This window comes from Tiliqua scincoides, chromosome 2, assembly GCF_035046505.1.
Source record: "Tiliqua scincoides isolate rTilSci1 chromosome 2, rTilSci1.hap2, whole genome shotgun sequence".
NCBI lineage: Eukaryota > Metazoa > Chordata > Lepidosauria > Squamata > Scincidae > Tiliqua > Tiliqua scincoides.
In genome coordinates this window covers 109,963,433-109,983,793 of record NC_089822.1, presented here as the reverse complement: position 1 = coordinate 109,983,793, position 20,361 = coordinate 109,963,433, and the positions used below count along the sequence as shown (strand labels likewise).

General features: G+C 45.8%; 2 protein-coding genes across 4 annotated transcripts in view; one reads left to right on the top strand and one right to left on the bottom strand.

Moving 5' to 3' along the window:
• The first annotated feature begins 5,289 nt into the window (after positions 1 to 5,289).
• Positions 5,290 to 11,737, top strand: ELOF1 (elongation factor 1). Its single transcript, XM_066616728.1, has 4 exons — positions 5,290 to 5,365; positions 8,160 to 8,281; positions 8,949 to 9,019; positions 10,660 to 11,737. The coding sequence occupies exons 2-4, from the start codon at positions 8,166 to 8,168 to the stop codon at positions 10,722 to 10,724; spliced, it is 252 nt and encodes an 83-aa protein (XP_066472825.1). The 5' UTR covers positions 5,290 to 5,365; positions 8,160 to 8,165; the 3' UTR covers positions 10,725 to 11,737.
• Positions 11,738 to 14,274: 2,537 nt separating this feature from the next.
• The window catches only part of CNN1 (calponin 1), a 75,052-nt gene continuing 68,965 nt past the window's right edge, over positions 14,275 to 20,361 (bottom strand). For all 3 annotated transcript variants that reach the window (XM_066616975.1, XM_066616977.1, XM_066616976.1), the window contains one exon: positions 14,275 to 19,368. In XM_066616975.1, the coding sequence (XP_066473072.1) occupies positions 19,117 to 19,368 (252 nt within the window). In that variant the 3' untranslated portion in view covers positions 14,275 to 19,116. The remainder of the gene's footprint in view (positions 19,369 to 20,361) is intronic.

The following is a 20,361-nucleotide window of genomic DNA, read 5'->3' as shown; positions in this document are numbered from 1 at the left end:
ATGTGGATCTATGGGTCATATAATTGACAGAATACTGTTGAAGGAGATTGCGTAAGAAATTGTGACTATGACACCAATCATTCATTGACTTATTTCACATTCATAATGAAATGCATGTACATCTTTTAAGTGAGTGATGTTCTAATGCTATCTGCTTTTAAAATTAATACTTTTGTGGTTATATACAAAAAAGAAAACATACAAGTAAAAATTAAATTGCAGGCATATACAGAATGGTTTAAATATCCCTGCACAGTTGATTTACTTTTTGAAGCAATGTCTAGTCAAACAAGTGTAGGGTGAAGGGCAGACTTTACAACATTTTGTTCATCTTTTCTTCCACACGTTGCCCCATTCTTATCAGCATATGCTGACATCAGGAAATGTAGATCAGAGAGACTGATATGTTGTCTTCCATCCTAGTCACATAAATTCTGAACGAAAGAATTGCTGGTTGGGCAATTCTTCAAGATGTTGAACTGCAAAGCAAGATCTTTCGACATCTGATCAGGGACCATGTGAGGGGGGTAAAGGGGGTAATTTTTACCTGGGCCAGAATGGGGGCCCAGGAGTCAAAGGAAGGACTGCATAAATTCCCTTGAATCTTACATTGTCTGATCTCATCCGAACTCTCTGACTATGTGGGATGCTGAGTGCACAGTGGCAGCTGCTGTCGCAAGACATATCTGCTGAGCTGAGGAATGCATACATGACAGTCCTTAATACAGTGTCAAATCTGGGAGGAAATTACAGTAGCTGTTTGGCTTGTGGATCCGCTAACCATGAAGGAGTGTATAGAGACATTCCTTATACACTGCAGAAGTAAGTTTTGGTACACACAGGACACTTTCCATTCTAGTGTGAACCTAAATACTATGATACTAATTTTCTGCAATGATTTTCTATATTTAAAAGATTTTAGAGAGACTTAGGAGTGTGTTTGGTTTTCCATATTTCTGTATCTAGCTGCTGACACTGTGCAGGTGGGAAGACCTGGCTCCTCATTGGGAAGCCCAGTAGAACTGGGTTCCAAAGACTTTTCTGTCTGTTGTCACCCTCCCCCTATCCTGTTTTGTTCCCACCCTGTTCTAACAACCCTCTCATCACACTCCCATGCTCTGTTTTACACCTCCCCATTCCTTTGGGAAAAGGCAAATAATAATAATAATTGTACCCCCTGATAAAATTCTTCTCGGAGGCCCTGCCACTCATCTCAGATCAGATGGCATAGGACCCATAAAATGGCCACTGAAGAGGATCCTAACACCTAGGCAGGTTGGTGCATGGGGAGATGGCAGCTGGTCCCAAACTGTTTAAGTTTCCCCTCCTCCTATTTCTCCACTTTTATCAAAATACTACTGTTTTCATGTGAAGGAGAGGATTCTAGTTATCTTCTCAAGAAGACACTCATGCAGGCCCACATATATCTCCCCCCCCCCGCCTCTGATCTTATTGATTTGTGTGACTGTAATTTATTAGGAGCACAATTCTTCTCAATGAACCCCTGTTGAGCCCGATCTGCCCACTGACAGAAAATCATTCAGTTGAAATGTTCGGCTGAGCATGAAATGTACTCACTTTAATACATGGTTTTAACACTGGAGGTAACTGATAAAGAGGTGAAGGAAATACTATTAGGATAGAAATGAATCAGGGGGGTGACAGTGAGGGATGCAAAACTGATGAAGGAGTCCTTTTGCCCCTCCAGATTTCCACCCCTGTAGATTTGATCTCACCTGGGGTATAAGAGATTTGTCTCTGATCTGTGAGTAATTAAACCTAGATTTCTTTCATTTTTTTTAAAGAATCTTGCATAATCAGGCCAAAACACCATCTTCTCCAGCATTCTTGTTCCAACTATCTCTAATGCTTGGAGGTAGGTCATCCAGGATCCCTGGTACCTGAGGCAATGAGGCCAGGTACCATTTCTCCCTGTGGCACTCAATTGGTCCTCCTACCCTAGCTAAATAATGCCCTGATGCAGAATGAGCCAATCTCCTCTCATCAACACCAACCTGCAGCCCTAATGATCTTTCCCACCCCAGCAGTCCCCAACTGGATAATCTTCCCACCTGTCTCTCCAGCCCTATTGATCTCCCCCAGGAACTCTTATCTGGTTCACCATCTCTGCTGGTCACATCTTCTGGTTGTTGAACTGGCAGGAGCCAGGAGGAATGAGGTGAGGTGGCCGGCAGTGATGGTAGGCTGCTTCAGGTGGCAGCCTGTGCCAATCCACCTGGATTAAAGCAACTCCAGTGAAGAGATAGAAGAGTGGCACTTAGAGGGACAGAGGAAGCCTTTCAAGGCTCAACAAACATGCCTCCTTCACACCTTTGAAAGGCCTAGACAAAGGCTGATGGACAGATGACACAGAGCTTCACTACTATTTTCTTTAATAATACTTACACAGTATGCCCTGAGTCTGCAAGACTTGTCTTTCCAGTATACAAAAACAGGCCCAGGAAATTTTAGCATGTGAAATGTCTGCTTTTTGCATCAATTCCTCTTCTCCCCAAGTCATTGTTCCCCCTGGAGAAGCCATACCCCTCATGTTCCTTTTGCACTCATCCTCCTAGCTATGCCACTGCGGAGCGCATTGGTGGTGGGAGTCCACACAGACGCTGTGTAGCCGTGGAAATGGAGCCCCCCTCAGAGCAACGCCTACTATTGACAGACCCCTAACTGAGAATGAGGGCCCAATCCTATCCAATTTTCCAGTGCCAGTGCAGCCCTGCCAATGAAGCATGCACTGCATCCTGTGGTGGGGAGGCAGTTTGTTTCCTTCCCTTGGGGCTGCACTGGTGCTGGAAAGTTGGATAGGGTTGGGCCCTAAGACTCCTAGCCCTTTGCCCTAACTCCCTCCTTTCTCTGACCCAGACAGCCCATTGCTTTGTTGTTTCCCTCCAATGTTGTGACTCTGCATCAGAGCAATAAAAGGGTGAAGTTCCTCTCTTAGAGCCCAATCCTATACATGCCTACTCAAAGTAATTCCCATTATAGTCAATGGGGCTTACTCCCAGGTAAGTGTGGACAGGACTGCAGCCTTGAGCAGCACAGAGAGGTTTAGGCTGTAATCCTATCCACACTTTCCTGGGAGTAAGCCCCATTGACTATAATGGGACTTACTTCTGAGTAGACATGCATGGGATTGGGCTGCTACTGCATTCTCTTTATAGATTCCAAGCTGCTAGCCACGTTCCACAAGCAAGCTCAGCAAGTCACTGAAAAGCACGTGGTCAGCCACACAACACAAAGTGCATGGTGCTTTTGCGCATGCGCCTCCTTCAAAGGCCAGGCGAGTGGAAGGGGCCCGCGAAAGAGAGACGCTCAAGACCAGCTTCCTTCCAACACATCTCCCACACAGAGATAAGAAAAGGCAAGAGTGACCAAGTTCATCACCGAGGGTGAATATGACGAGTTCACATAAGTATTCTTTTTTTCTCCTCTTCCTGGAGGAATGAATTCTGTCCATAGAAGTAGGTGACCAGGTAGAAAGGGGACAGAGTGCCTATACCTTTAACCGTTGTATACAAAGGGAGAATTTTGGCAGGTACAGCTCAACATGAAAGGGTTTTAAAAGCTGCAGCTTCCAAAATTCCCTTTGATACAATAGGTAAAGGTATAGCAGTGGCGTTCCTGCCAGTCCCCAAACCAGGGGCAACCCCCCGTTTTCCACCCCTCACCCTGGTATAGGCCAGGGTTGTCTAACATAAAGCCCAGGGGTTGGATGCGGTTCGCAGAAGCTTTTTATCTGGCCATCAGGCTCTCAGCAGCTGAGCAGTACAGAAGGGGTTACTGCTGTAAGGACAGCCCACGTAAAAATTGGGCTCTCCCATATCTTGAAATATGATCACAATTTGCATGTTTTCTCTTCTGTCATTTGCAGCTAATGAGTTCCTAAGTGAGAAAAAGTGCTTATATTTGGTTATGACCTGCTTAAAGACATCATTTCCTGCCTAGTGATATCACTTCCAGCCCTCAGCAAGCATCTTGAATGCTCCTCGGCCCTCAGTATGAAACGAATTTGACACCTCTGGTATAGGCACTCTGTCCCCCTTTGTATTTATTTACTGATTTGATTTGTAATCTGCCTTTTTCCCCAAAGGGCACCCAGGGTGGCTGACAACAGTATATAATACAGTTGTGCCCCAGTTAACGATGGGGATTGTGCCTGTGATCCCCATCCTCAAGTGATGCTTGATGCTATCTGAGCCCTCCACAGGGAAGGGGATGCTCTGCTCCCTTCCCCTCTGGAGGGCTGTCTTAGCCTCCCAGAGGCAGCATGCGCTGCCTCTGTGAGGCTCAGACTGAGGAAAACCGCGCCTCTCACACAACTTCAGGTTTCACAGAGGAAGCAGTCTGAGCCTTGTAGAGGCTCCCCTCACTTTCGAAGGGTTGGGTGCAAGCCCCCGACGACCACGTGATCACATGTGATCGTCGCATATGCAATCCCGGATATAGCTGATAGGTCGCTAAGGAGCGCACGCCTGTATGAATGTATGTATATGTGTGTGTATATATCTTACAGGCAATAAAAACAAAAATAAAAACAGTAAGAGCTGAGGCATCAAAAGAAACATCAAATAAATTCCTAAAAGCAGCCATTACGGAGAGTTATAGATGCAGGGGAGGGCACCAGGACGCAGGTTGTGTCTGTTGTCTTGTGTGCTCCCTGGGGCACTTGATGGGCCATACAGGAAGCTGGACTAGATGGGCCTTTGGCAGCAGAGCTCTTATGTTCTTAGGGCCTCAAAGCTAAAAATGTCTCCAGGCCTTGCTGTAAGGTGAACAAAGATGAGGCTGTCCTCAGTTCAAAGGGGAGGGAGCTCCATAATACAGGCGCTACCACTGAGAAGGCCCTGCTGCTGGCCACCATCTCCTTGACCTCTCCTGGTGGCAGCACAACCAACAGTGCTGCCTTGGATGACCTAAGAGAAGGGGCCGGACTGTATGGAAGAAGGCGGCCTCTCAAGCACGCTGGTCCCCAGCCGTGTTTGTATTTGGAAGTCCACAGCACAAGCCAGGGCTTTGTGGAGGCAGCAGCCGCTCCTTCCCAGTCCAAAGGCAGCAGCAAAGACCAAAGCAAAATTCCTTCCCTGTTCAGGTCACGCCCTATGCAAGAACTGTGGTTTCTGAGGAAGCCAATGCCATCCTTAAAGAACTAGTCACTCTCAATTGCCACCCGACTTTGAGATTGTGACTCTGGCGAGTTTCTACATCTATGGTCGTTCTCCGCCTCCAGCAGCGCCTCCGTGATGTACCCCAGTAAAACCTTAAGGGGCGGGACAATACTTTCTTCTTCCGGTGGCTACCGGAAGTGCCGGTCTCCGTTGGAAACGAGGCCTGGGAAAGTCGTTGGGCCCGGGTAGGAAAGGGGAACGGGGCCTCGTGGTGGAGCCTCCAGGTTGAGGGCGGGTTTCTGGAGGGGGCCGAAGCCGCTGCCGGGCCTGGGGGGAGCTGCGTGGCAGGAGGCAGCCTCCCCTCCTCGCGTGGTCTCCTTCCTGCGCTCTGGCAGGGGGAGGGAGGCTGGTGGCGGCCTCGTCTCCCTCCCTCCGGCCCGTCCCGGTCCTTCTAGTGGGCCGCCGCAGCCCCTCCGCAGCGTGGAGAGAATAGTGATCGGGCTGCTGGCCGAGGGGCGGCCACAAGTGGAGCCCGGCCCGCCACAGTCGCTGCGCCCTTTGGGAAGGGGGAGAGGCCTGGACGCCTGCGGGACTCCTGGGGTGGGGTCACCCCCTCCGCGAGGGCCGCTGGGCTCGCCTCCTTCCTGTGGATGAGGAAGAAGAGCGGCTGAGTTTTGGCCCTCTGGATTGCGGGCAGGGCTGTGCGGTGGGTGGGAGGCAGGTGAGGCAGAGCCTCCCCATCGCAGTCCTTCGAAAAGCACCGCTGCCGTGGGAGGCACCCACAACCCACGTGCAAAGCACATCCCTCTCTCACACCCCCCCCCACAAATACACACACCCCTCCCACAAATACACACATGCACCCCTCTCTCACACACCCCTCTCTCTCACACACAAACACACCCCTCCCACAAACACACACCCCTCCCCCTCTCTCAACACACCCCTCCCACAAAGACACTTGCACCCCTCTCTCTCTCACATACCCCTCCCACAAGCACACACCTCTTTCTCTCACACACACATATATACACCTCTCTCACACACCCTTCCCACAAACGCACACCCCTCTCTCTAACACACACATATACCCCTTCTCTCTCTCTCAAACACACACACCCTTTTGTGCACACACATATACCCTTCTCTCTCACACACCCTTTCCGTGATTCACCCTTTCTCACACACCTTCCACAAGCACACACCCCTCTCTCTCTCACACACACACATATATATACTCCCTCTCTCACACACCCCTCCCACAAACATACACACCCTCTTGTGCACACACGTATACCCCTCTCTCTCACACACCCTTTCTCTCACCTTCCACAAGCACAAACCCGTGTCTCTCTCTCTCACGCACATATATATATACCCCCTCTCTCTCACACACCCCTCTCTCACACACACACACACCCAGCTCCCACAGACACACACCCCTTCCTCTCTCTCACACCCCTCCCACAAACACATACACCCTCTTGCACGTGCGCACATATATACCCCTCTCTCACATGTGCACATATATACCCTTCCCATAAACACATACCCCTCCCACAAACACACACCCTTCTCTCTCACACACACACACCTCTCTCTCACACAAACTCCCCTCTCACACACACACACTCCTCCTCCTCCTCCTCCTCCCTCACACCCCCCTCCCACAAACACACACATACCCCTCTCTCACACACCCCTCCCACAAACACACATACACCCCTCTCTCACACACCCTCCCACAAACACACATACACCCCTCTCTCTCACACACCCCTCCCACACACACCTCTCTCACACACTCCTCCCACACACACCCTCTTGTGCACATAGATATACCTCTCTCTCTCACACACCCCACAAGCACACACCCCTCTCTGTCTCACACACATATACCCCCTCTCTCTCACACACCCAGCTCCCAGACACACACCCCTTCCTCTCTCACACACCCTCTTGCACGCGTGTGTGCACACATATATACTCCTCTCTCTCACTCGCGCACATATATACCCCTCCCATAAACACATACTCCTCCTACAAACACACACCCTTCTCTCTCACACACACACACCCTCTTCCTCCTGCTCCATGGGGTGAACACACTCTGTGTGTGGGTTGTGAATGCTTGGATGCCTCGCACGGCAGCAGCACTTTTCAAAGAACTCTGGTGGGGAGGCTCTGCCTCACCTGCTTCCCCCCCCCTGCATGTCCCCGTTGTGAGGTAAGGCCCACTTAGGGAGGGAGGGGTGGAAGTAGAGGTGTGGTGTTTTCTCTGAGCCCCTCAGGAGTTCAGGCAGGCCTAGGATTTTAGCTTCTGCCTTTTTAGCATTTCCAGTAAATCATTGGTTCCCAACCTGCGGTCTGTGAGACCCTGAGAAGTGGTTCACGAGGAATCCGGGTGGGGGGAAAGAAAAGATAACTTTTGATCACTTCCAGTGCCTCAAGGAGCATGCTGTTCCCCACATACCATCAAAGAGGGCAGAGAATTGACCAGCTGCAGCTGGCCTTGCATGTGGTCCATGACATTTCCACTTTTTTGCCTCAGTGATCTGCAGGCTCCTAAAGGTTGGGAATCACTGCAGTAAATGATGGAATTAAATATCCAGGAGAGGGGCCAAACTGAGGACAGGAGAGAAAAAGCTCTTTTCTGCTTAGTTTGATCAGGCTTGTAGTCTTTGTTATGTCTTACCATCTGCTATGTTTGCCAGGTGGCAGGCTATCTCTTGAAGTTTTATAGTTCAGCAGGAATACAATCTCAAGTTGGGAGAACTGCCTTGGGCTGGTTACTGCCCTTTGTTTTTTAGTTAGTTAGGATGGTGTATTATGGATTTATTTTTGATTGTATAAATTGCATTGGTTATCTCTTCCATGCAGTATAAAAGAGTTAAATATGTTAAATAAATAAATATGATGTTAGCCTTGTTGCTGCAAAAACTTGCATCTGTTAATCTTCTGTAGTGGTGGGGTGGGAAAAAGACTGTGTAACAGTGTCTTAAAATATCCTTAACCTATGTCTCTCTTTGCATGCTGCAGGCAAGGATGGGCCGCAGGAAGTCAAAACGAAAACCTCCACCTAAGAAAAAGATGACTGGGACACTTGAGACTCAGTTTACTTGCCCTTTCTGTAACCATGAGAAATCCTGTGATGTTAAAATGTAAGTGGGGTGAGGGAGGGAAGGAGGAAAATAGAAAAACAGACTTCCAAGTTCAAGGAAAACTAATGCTACTTGATAGAGTGCAGTTGTTGGGGCACCTGGACCTCAGAACATTTCAGACTAATAGAAATGCAGAAGTTTTTACTATATTATATTCTAATACTATATGTTAATATTTTCTTAGCTAGAAAGAATTATGAAGGGATAGAAAAAGAATAACAATTTTCTTTCTAAAATTTCATTGGAATTCATCATATGATGTCCCTTAATATGCTGTCATATTAACTGAGATTGTATCTGACTTACCCAAAGCATGCCATGCCAAACCAAATCTAAAGCAAAAAAGCCAACATTCAAACCAAGGACAATTTGTAAGGATGTCCTTGGTTGTTGTCCTGCTATAATGTGGATAAATGGCAACTGGAAGTTGTCTGTGCTTGCTTCTGCTGTATCAGTAATTTGGCTGTCTTTTCTCCATTTTTGGTGTGTGCGCATGCTCAGGCTGCAGCTGATCAGGTACTGGGCACACTCCAGGAGAAGCTTTGCTGGAAGCTCTATTATTGTGAACAATCCCTTGCTGATTTTCTAGCTTCCAGTTTCTTTCTCAGGTACAGTATTTTGTAAAACTGGAAGTATTTTTAGCTATAATATGGTTTTTGTGTTCCAGGGACCGAGCTCGAAATACTGGTGTGATATCATGTACCGTATGTCTGGAAGAATTTCAAACCCCTATAACGTGTATCCTTTGATGTTTTTGTTCAGTAAAACGAAGCGGCTTCCCTGCCTTGCCCCAACAGGGTGAATAGAAGAACACCTTGTGGGGTGAGGGAAATGCTTGGATTTTAAATGTGTTATAACTTCTGATCCTCTCTTGCCATAGAGATGGGATTCTGCTTTCAGACCAGTAAAACTGGTTGAAATGTTTTCTGCTAGTCTTGGTCTTTGCGTTCCTTGTTCTGGCCAATTTTTTAAGGATCTGGAAACTGAGTATCAAAACTGATCAAACAATCTTGTGCTGCATTTATTCTTACTCTTCTTTTCAAGTCTGTTTCATTCAGGTTTAGGCTAGCCAGCTGGAAGGCACAAATGAGCAATGTGCATTCTAAATAAGCTGAAGTCCCATTTCCATTATCACAGCCATTCTGGGTTTGCAGAATTCTGTGTTTGCAGTGCTTCAGAATGATAAATTATTTTGATGAATTCCCCAGAAGGATAAACTGCAGCCTGGAGGGTGCAAGAAGGGAGAAGTAAAGGGAGGTGTCCTGTAGATGGTGAAAAGGTGATAGGAGAAAACCAGGAAATGGGGAGGAGGTGGGCCAGGAGTAAAGGGGGAAAAGATGTGCTGAGTCTGGGGTGTCAAACATGTTTCATACCAAGGGCGGAATAGCATTTATGATGCCTGCTGAAGGCCGGAAGTGATGTCATTAGGCAAGAAGTAATGTCATTAAACAGGTCATAATCAAAAATAAGCAATTTTTCTCACTTAGGGTGCAATCCAGCACTTATGCTGGCATAGGAGCACTGGGAGGGTTGCAAACGTAGGAGCCCTGGGTGGGTCACAAACATGCTGTAAAGTGGTTTCCTCCCACCACTTGTGCCAGCGCATCCGCAGCGATACAAGCGGCGAAGGTAGGCATGGAGGGCAGGGAGGAGGCGGGTGTTTCTGGGCGGAGGGAGGGCGGGTGACAGGCAGCCCTGGGAGCAGGCGCTCTGGTAGCCAGGGGCAGGGCTGGAACCCGGTGGTTATGCCGGATCCCAACCCCTGTCTCCAGGGAGAATGGAGCGGCTTCAAGCCACTCCGCTCTCCTTGGACTTGTGCCACCTCCAGAGGTGGTGCAGGTCCAAGGAGACCCATTGGGGCCAGCAGCCCTTATCCAGGGGTAAGGGGAAGAGCTTCCCCTTGCCTCTGGCTGAGCTGCTGCTGGCCAGAAACCCGCGTTGGATGCAGCGCAAGCTTCCTGGCTTGATTGCTCCAGCGCGGGTTTGGATTGCGCCCTTAGTAACTCATTAGCTGTAAATGACAAAGAGAAAATACACAAATCTTGATCATATTTCAAGACATGGGAGAGCCCAATTTTCATATGTGCTACCCTTTAAGCAGTAACACCTCAGCACTACTCAGCAGCTGAGAACCTGAGGGCCGGATAAAAAGCTTCTGCGGACCGCATCCAGCCCCCGGGCCTTATGTTTGACACCCCTGTGCTGAGTGGTGTAGCTGTAAAGTACTGATGGATAGTAAAGTGTTTATCAAGGACAGCAAGAGGCAAGTGTTAGTGTGACACATTCATCAAAAATTAAGTGATTGTATTTTTTTAAAAACCACACACAACACACACACAGTATTTTTGGCAGTACCTTCCTTGACACTGACTCTACAGATCTTTCGGAACCAGTGGATGTTTACAGCGATTGGATAGATGCTTGTGAGGCAGCCAATCAATAGCTGTAACTGGAGAAAAATGCCAGGAGTTAAAGCAACATTTCCAAGTTTGGGCTGGGTGGGTGGGTGTGTTACATAATGCATTGAAGATCCAACAGGACTGGTTGGGAGATGGTGACTGTTTGTCTCTGTCAAGGAATTATCTCCTTTACCGTGAATATCATAGGCTTGTACTCCTGAAGTTAAGTACATAAAGATCATCAGTAGGACCTGCAAGCTTGGAGAAAACTTGCTCTTTTGTGAACAGCCCAACCTTTGGGAATTTTGCTATATAAGGACTGCTTTTGACACAGTCCAACCAGTGCTGCTGTACAACCTCCATTGACTTTTGTGGGGCTTCCATGTAAGCCATTTTGTAATGCTGGTTGTTCAGTGGCAGTCCTTCAAACCAAAAACAGTCCCTCCCTCACCCACTGTACAATTTTGTTTTAGTACCAGATGACATAGTGGATGGAGGTATTGGAGGACAAACTCTCAAATGAGAAGGATGCCCCAATTAGATAAGGTGGCAGCATGTTGCCTTTCTTTCTGCCACTGCCAAAAAAAAATTCTGTAATCTTTTTTCTCTCTCACTGTTTCTTTCCCCTGCCTCTGTGCACAGGGCTCTGCTATATTTTCTAGTTACTTTGAATCCTCTCCAGCAGTTCAGTATGCAAGAACCTACCTTTGGCCTCTACCTTTGGCCTCTATGTCTAGTTAACTATGACTCCACAAATATGATGCAGAACATCCAGGAGATCCTCTTTTGATTTTATTGTTTTAAGTGGGATCCCTGCATCCATTGAGAAAGTATTGCTTTATATGGAATGATTCATGTAAATGCCAATATAGTTGCCAGTGAGGTAACTGCGTTTTTGAAGCTGGGTTGTCTATGTCTCGGGGTGTGGGATTTTAAGACTATTATAATAATTTTTAGTTCTTAGAACTACTCACTGAAACTGTGCCATTCTCTGAATAATAGGTGCTAGTGTAATGTATGTAGGTGGTATCAAACAGCATATTGTAAAAATTTCCTACTTGTGTGTGTGGTTTGCTTTGCTTTTTTCAGTTAACTTCCGGGTGTGGGATGAAGGAACACTCTGCTTATTAAGAATAGTTCACTTGATTACCAGCCTGGCTCCCCTTTCTTACTAGTCTTATGTCCTAATGTGAGAATACCCATGAATACATTGATCCCAGCAGTTGCCACAAGGGAGAAGCAAGTAAGCTGGATATATCACTACTTCTAGGGTAGGCAGCAATAGGGTGTGTGTCTCAGCCAGTGATGGGGAGTATTTTGACCTAACCCCAGCTTGCCTTTCTCTGTGCCCTGTGGTATTGGCTCAGGAGCCGTTCATGAGCCTCCTTGGATCGTTAGTGCAGCCCTTTACTATACATTCCCAGATGGTAGCTACTGTCTCAAGTCTCTAATGTTGGAGATCTAAGCCGGACTGGATTCCATGCTCTCTTGGAGCCCAATCCTGAACTCGGCGTGCTGGCTGACCGCCAGCGCACACTGTCGCAAACGTGCTGTTTGCGGGCCCTAGTGCCGGTGCTGTGGCAGTGCTAGTCCAGCGCTGGACTAGTGCCAGGCGAGTGTCAGAGCTCCACCACTTGGCGGTTGTGCGGATTGCCGAGCAGCAGAGAGGTAGGTGGAAGTGGGGAGGAGACAATCTGGGGGCAGGGAGGAGTGGGGTGGGAGGGAGGGTTTCCGACTCACCGCCTGACACAGAGGCTGTTGATTCTATGCTGATCTTTGGGTCAATGTAGAATCGAGTAGCCCCATTTCAGGGCTACTCACTTTACCCCGGGGGAAGGGGATGAAAGTCCCCTTCTGAGGAGCTGGCAGCGGCTGCCTGGAGTGCTCTGGATGTGGCGGCAGCCATTTTTGGTGCCACTGCAGCCCTGTGTGCCGGACAGCTCAGGATTGGTTTGCCCAACAGTAAATACCTGTTTCTTTAATGTCTGAGGAAGCAGAAACCCATATTTTATATTGAATGTATGTGGAAGGCCTCTGTCAGTTAATTGCAATGATTGGCATCCCTTGTAAATAAATGTCACAACTTAAAAAGCAGTTTAGCATCTTGCATTACTGTTTATACTAAGTTGGTATCCAATCTACTCTTTGGGTTTGGTGAAGTTCACGGAGGTAATGATGGTTTCTTTGTCTTTTGCTGGGTAATTACAATCCATTTTGTACCAGTTTCTGCCATTCCATTTTTCCTGCTGGTTATGTCAGGACCTGGTATTTCATGAGGATGCCCTGAAAAGGATGAGAAGACTATCTAATGCAATTCTCTGCCCCAAGACTCGGACCAGCAGTGTCTCTCCTCACTTCTCAATCCATCAGGTGAATCTAATTGAAACAACAGTGTGCCACAAGCAGAGGGCAGCTTACATGACAATTAGGTAGTACCTACACTATTGAGAAGTACTGATGTTTCTAGTAGATGAGCACATCGCAGGGGACTGCAACTGTAGTGGAGTTTCTGTTTTGGAGGACAAGACGTGGTGCAATGTTTAATAGGAACCATTCTGGTATTCACATGAACCACAGGACATTTGGAATGATTGCCGATTGTCTTAGTAGCACCTTGAATGAAGAAACTAGCGTGGCTTAAGGATTGTGCTTGGCTGTCCTAGCTTTAGTTCACTTGAGGCTCCTAGGGTGACCTTGAGTAATATAGCCCTTTCTTAGCCTAACTGAGAGATACTATGAGCCTAAAATATTATTCTGAGCACCTCCAAAAGAATCACAGGGCTTGTCAAGGTAACATAGCTGAATTACCATGTGTGTGGAAAGGGAGTTCCAGTGTAACATGCTGATGCAAACAAAATCCTAATATATGGTGCATGCAGTATGGCCTAGATGCTGCTACACCATGACATCTCACCCTGTAGCTAGGGGTCATGCAACTTTGGACAAAGTCCTGCCTCTCAGGCCTGGAAAACAGGGCTGAGTCCATTTACTAGGAAGTAGGTTTTCCCAGTTGTCTTGCTTTGGTCAGAGAGGCAGGGCTTTTGAAGAGCTCATCAGGGACTCCAATGACTGTTAAAAAAGAGAAACTGGCACAGGAGAAGTTTAGATACTTGACCTCCTCAACACTCTTCTGCCTGTGTTGGAAGAAATGAACCAAGAAGCTCCATTTTGTTCTGTTAACATTTCATCGCTATCTGCAGTCACCACACATCAGTCAGGTCACCTCACTTCAGTCAGTCATGTCAGTCTGCATCTACTCTGCCTAGACAAGTCACTGCAGTGGGCTTTGCTAGTGGGAGGCCCAGTCATTGTTCCTGCCTCAGTCTTGTAACAAGGAGAATGACTGCTATTTGTAGCCCGATCCTCAGCCACCAAGACAGGAGCACACAAGGTGCTAACTGAAAGCTCAGTAAGTCAGTAGAGTTGGTCCTTTACCCCCTCCACAAATTATGGTCAAGGTCCACTTTTGATTTTGTAATGTGGCTAAAAATAATATTAGATCTCAGATTTTAGAGTCCAATCTGGGGGGGGGGGGGAGTCTTGTCCCATTTCCACAAATCAGTCTTGTCTAATAGAAGTCACTGAGCCCTCTGCTTCTTTCACTCTTGCTCTTTTATTCAGACCAAGGGATGAACAGTCACAGTAGCACATCTCCTGTCAGTGAAGCAAGGGGCAGTGCCAGGAACAAGCCTCCATTCTCATCTTGCTATAGGTTCTCACTCTCTATTGCCATCTGGTTGAAGGGGCAAAGCCTTAGCTGCATCTTCCCCTCAGGTGCGTTTTCTTGTTCTGTTCTGCCGTTGGACATGTTGGTTTCCTCTTTACCTTTTCTACTGAATAGAGAGGACAGTCAGCTTTCTATTAGGTATTTGCATTATGACCCTGTTACAGCAATACCTTGCACTTTTGTCTGTTAGGGACCAGAACATGGATGAAACTCAGAAATGGATAAATGTCAAAGCATAGCCTTGTTTAGCTTGCAAATTTATTTTGAAGAACATAAATATGTATATAACACATGCAAATGCATGCAAGACCTAAATAAACAGAAATAAAAAAAATAAGCATAAGAATATTGACGAATGTCATGGAAGGTTGGATGAAATCAGACAAAAGAGGAAAGCATGTGTATGAAATTTGAAATATCATTTGACAATGACTGAAAGAGCAAAGTGATGAAAGCCAAGTTATTGCTGTATTTTGAAACTTTTGGCAAGCTGTAGGATCGAGAGGAGATTCCTACCTTCCAGGAAATTGACTTAGCCCTGCCTTCTGTGCCCAGGAGGCAGGATGTTGCCTATAGTAAATGAACCATGCATATTACAAGAACAGGCGTTCACCAGGTAAAAATGTCCTTTTATCTACCTATCTGTTCTGTTCCACTGTACCCAAGTCTGCTTCTAAATTGAGCGTGTTTGGCATAACCTCATTTAGTGTGTCCTGACACAGAGTTGTGGATGATGACCAGGCTCCTGCCACTTCAATGCTGGCATCTCGGCTAAAAAAATACCTTGAATTCCCCCAGCCTTTTTGTTACATTCAATAGATTTTCTGCTCTTTCAGTTTTTTTAAACTGCTGCTTTGTGCTCAAGCGCCCCCAACAAACCAACACAACTGGTCTTCCGGCAAAGAGCTTTTGGGCAGTGAGCCCCCACTCATCAACTCGGCTGGCTTTTACAGATTTGCTTATCTGGTAAAGATTGTTTAATATTTCTGTTTTAAAAGGTTGTCACCTTGCTCTCCTCTTGTAAAGCTAGGGTGGCTTTTAGTGATAATTCACCCCTTTTCCCATTGGCCTAACAACCAGCAAGTGGCTGCATTCTAGACCAGGATGAGACCCTGAGAGCAGGGAATGGAGCATTTATGGTGAATCACCTGATTGGGCTTGTTTGCTCTGAGAGGTTAGGTTAGGTAAATAGATCCTAGAATTCACAGTTCCTTAGCCAAGCCTTATCAGTACTTTGGACAGAACAGTTTGGAGCTCTTTGGCAGTTTACCCTGTGTTCTTGGTAGTCTTTGTCCTTTGTGGTATTTTGCTTTGGGGAATATTGAATGGAGGCCACAGGGCATCAAGCAGTGTGAGTGTCAAGCACCCTCCTCTATGTCATCCAGCTCTATAGAGGGCTGGATTGGTAGCCCAAGCCACTTGGGACCATGTGGGCAGCTGTTCTTTTGTAAATAACTATAATGCAAAGCCAGCTAGATTGCTGGAAACCTAACAATTGCCTTGCAGACTGATTACTTCAGCCGTCTTCAATTACTCATATACTGTAGTGAGAAAAGATGCATTCTCCACTTTTGTCCCTATGTTGGGTGCCTTTGCTTCTGTATTGTGTGGCTAGCATGGTGAAGAAGTCTTTGCTTCCATGTAGAAGTCTTTACATGTAGTTCCATGTGTCTTTACAGTATTCCGATTTTGTTCATTCAGTCCCAGCTGCTGATGTGCGTGCACCTAACTTGCCACACATTTAACATTGTGTATTGAGGGATGCCATGGGAACAGGCATTGTTACATAATGACAGTATTGAATTTAAGACAGCCAAATCAGTGCTTTTCTTTGCCCCCAGTGCTGCATGCCCATCTATTTTGGGGCTTTATTTGTAATTACTAAGACTAGAATCTGGTCTTATAAAATGATTGCTCATTCACTACAGTTTTTTTATATTAATGGCAGTATTTTGTAATTTGTAGCACAATTGAGGTCATGCATCAAGTTTGTTCTTTCTTGCACACACTGTGAAGGTTGAGAGTAAAATACTCTTAGCACATTCTGTAAAACTGTCCTGCTTTCAGTTTGACCATAGGCATCTAAAAATGACATACAATTGAACTGGGAAAGCAGGCAGAAATACAATGTTGGCTATTAAAAATTGCCTGCATCTCGTATCTATTTGGAAAAGGGCTGTCTCAGTGGTAGAGCACTGTGATAGACCACATGCTATGCTTATTGAATGTCTTGGGTTCAATTGCCAAATAAAGAACTTCAAGTAGCAGAGCTAGGAAAGACCCCTGCCTGAAATCATGGGAGAGCTGCTAATACTGGGCTTAGTGGGCTGACTTGGCATAAGGCTTAAAAAGATAAGTTCATATGTTGTTCTCTTTAAGAAAACTAACCAAAAGCAAATGTTATGATCTTCAATAACATTAGAAAAGTAACATTTTTTTTCTCTTTTTATTGTGCCACAGTGAAATTAAAAAGTGCTCATTAGCAGGACATTACAAACAAATATAGTATCTGTTTATAAATGTGTTTGTGTGTGTTTTGAGGGGGGAAGTGTCTTTAGTTCAACATGCAGAATGCCTCTAGGAAGAGTTAGGGAAAGGAATTATAAACGGGTTTAAAGGCAGCTGTTTCCTTTGGCAATTCAGCTGACTTTTCAGTAGTCTATTTCTTGGCATTTTCCTAAGTGTTAGTTTGCAATAATATTTGGCACCCATGTACTACAGTGGGAATTGATGGGCAAATGGTCACTCTTAACTCTAGATTTGCCACCAGACAACATGGCAACGTAAAAAGGTAGTGGAGCCAACCATTCTTGTTTTAAATACATAGAGAAGATATGTACATAAATAAGCACCCTAATCTTAAACCAGGGCCGCAGTTTTTAGTCAATCAATTAAAACATTTAAATTTATTTAAAAGGTACCTGGTTAATTGAGCAGTAGATTGCTTTTTTTCTGTATTTGCAAATAATTACAAAAGTCACAGGTGGCAAGAGTCATAAGATCATTCTTCCTTCTCCTTCACTCAGGATGGAATGCCTTTTCTGAGATGTTGCCTGATGTATACATCACCCTTTCCCTTTCAAAACTACTATTTTATGCAAATGAAAATACATGCAGATGAAATCAATTAAAATTTGATTAATTGACTAAGCATGGAGTAAATCCCATTGAGTTCGATGGCATAAGTGGTACAGGATTGCGGTTTTAAGATTTCTTAAATCAAGTGACAGTCCTGTCCTAATCTTAAATGTGGTAAATGTAAGTACCAATGACTTCAGTGTAACTGTGCTTAGGAATATGATTCTAATCTTGAATTGCATGCAGTATTAACAGTAGGTGATCCCTTCTCAAGGCATGCAAGTGTAACACCAGGCAAAATATTTTGGTTTTACATGTGTTCCTTGGCAGTCAGTGCTACAGCTAGGGTTCTCCAATTCAAATTCTTGTTGAAATTCTGTGTTTGGTTTGCATGAAATATTTCCTTGACTTATCCCAAAATCAATATGTATGTGAAGGAGGAGCAAATGAGGTTAATGACAAGGAAGTGGTTTACTGATTGGCAGAGAACTATGCGTAAACAAAGAGCAGGAGAGAATTAAGGGATGGGTAGTCACACGAGGGAATAGTCAGGTAGCCATATAGCGTCAAGAAGCGCCTAACTCCAAACACTAGAAGTTGTTGTATAAGCTCCCTACAGTATGTTCTGGAGCTAGCTTGAGAACCATGAGGGGAAGAAACTTTTAAATGAAGCTGACATTCCTGGGACACTCACACTTTTTTGCCAGACTCTCAAATTCCACCTGTAAAAGTAGAAGCTGACATTTGTACCTACCAATCTGTCTCCCTCTCAAAAATGATCTGACACATGATCTTGGAATACTTCCACAGCTTTAGATAGAAACTATGGACACATCCTATCTGGTAGGTGTGTCTGGCAGATGTGTCCAACCTCCTGCCACAGTCTCCCTCAGCGCAGACATTCTAAATAAACATGTTCCATTTTCAAAATGCCAATGGTTGGTTCAGTTCCTCAGTGCTCTTTTACAAGTTTTTTGCACTTTCAAAGTAGAACTGACTGGATCCTGGCAGAGTAGGCAAATCAGAGGTGATGGAGATTGCCCTTTTATGCTTAGGTTGTTTGAAGACAGACAATGAGGCTTGTACTAGAGCAGCTTCTATTATTTGAAGTGCAAAATGCAGCACAAGAGCCTGTACATTTGTCAACAGAAGCTGTGCCTCCCAATGCCTGCTTGTGGCTCCAAACAGCACCCAGAACAAGCCATAGGGAAGTGATGACTCTGAGTCACTGGAGACATGTCTCCTGTTCTGAAGAGAAGGAGAAAAATCTAGAGTGTTTCTCATTCCATTGTTTCCACTCTTCTTATTCTGGGCTATTTTACCATAATGTTCTGTTCTGAGGCGCCATGTCAGTGCATGCTTAAAAGTAGTGGCGGTATTTGATAAATAAAGCGTGGAAGCTCTTAAGGTGAAGCTTTAAGGCTCAGTGGTGGAGGCTTGGAGGGGAGACCTGGCTTTGACATAGTTTGAGGAGTCTCTAGTGATCTGGCTAGCAGTTTAGCGAGCCGTCTGGATTTTCGTATATTCCTGGTTTTTAAAATAGCCACTTGATGGTGTGAATCTTCTGTTTCGGGAAGTGATGTTGCAGTGCCACGGTCTCTTTTCTAGGTTTGTCCCATGTTTCCTGCTGGCTATTCTGAGTTGTAGAAGTTATGATGGCTGTGGTTGTACTGGTCCTCTTCCTCTCCGATGATGGGATAGTTGGGCGTAAGGCAGTACTTGGAGTCATAGACCTGCCGCGGCAGCCCGTACACAGTCATGCCCTGCTGTGAGGCTCCTTTGTTGCTGCCCATCTGCAGGGAGATGTTCTGAGTGTCACAGTGCTCCATGCCCAGCGAGGGCTCAAAGATCTGCCGCTTGGTTCCAGGAGCCGTCATGCCCGCCTGGGGGAAGATGTGGGTGGAGGGCAGATAGGCAAGAAATGGTTAACTTGAGAGCATAAATGCTTTGCAAAAACATGCCTTGAGGCGGATGGATGACGAAAAGCATATAGGTTTCATATTATACTTCCCCCCCAGCTCTCCCACCCTCAGAGCTTAGTATGGCAAGTAGGCTTTGTGGTGGCCAGTAGGCCACACTTAAGGTTGTGGGAAACCAAAGAACATTTGCTTTACCCAAAGCAAAATTCTAGTTTTTGTGTTTTTCAAGTCTGTCTTACAAATTCTAAAGCTGACATTCTAGAAAGCAAGTATGGCAAATGCTTCAGATTACCTTTTAAGTTCCCCTTGGTATTTGAGAAGCTAAATATATTTCAATTTTTTGAAATCAGAAGTGCTAGCTTTTTGAATTACACTTATGAAGAAAGAGCATGCTAGGTCATGTTTACTGGCAAATCTTATCTTGAGATAATAGCCCCTGCCTGGTCTGAACTCCTCAGATTTTGTTCCTGTGTTGAAAAGTTGGCTTCAAAACAATACTGTTGACTCTGCAAGGTTCTCCTTTTAATCAGTGTTGCTGTTCATTCTGGGGTAAGTGATTGCACAAACAGCAGTAGCTGCACCTCTGGTGGACTAATAGACACATGCACACACATGGGGGTCCTACAGCAACGTATACAGTATATGCATTTCCCTTGGAGTAAGTTCTGCTGGACTCGGTGGGTTTACTGTGAACATGCATCAAATACCACTGCAGCACTTGGTGTGTTCTAATCTTGGTTCTTCGTGTATTTCTGTAGCGCCTTCTCCCTCTTTCACACATGGCCCAATCCTATCCCTCACCCTACTCTGCTGTATCCAGTGCAGGTGCCACAGCTGCTGAATGTCTCCTCGGACATTACATCCCCTTACCTGAACAGCAGCCTCAGTGGGGCGACAAAGATCCATTCAAGTGAAATTGCTGGTGCAAATTCAGGTGGTTCTGTGTTGGGCTTTGAA

What these genes read in the sequence shown, in the direction of transcription:
- ELOF1 (XM_066616728.1), top strand. Translation starts at nt 8,166, where the DNA reads ATGGGCCGCAGGAAGTCAAAACGAAAACCTCCACCTAAGAAAAAGATG. An exon ending in AAATCCTGTGATGTTAAAAT is followed by an intron (nt 8,282 to 8,948) that starts GTAAGTGGGGTG and finishes TTTGTGTTCCAG; the next exon opens with GGACCGAGCTCGAAATACTG. An exon ending in ATTTCAAACCCCTATAACGT is followed by an intron (nt 9,020 to 10,659) that starts GTATCCTTTGAT and finishes CTGACTCTACAG; the next exon opens with ATCTTTCGGAACCAGTGGAT.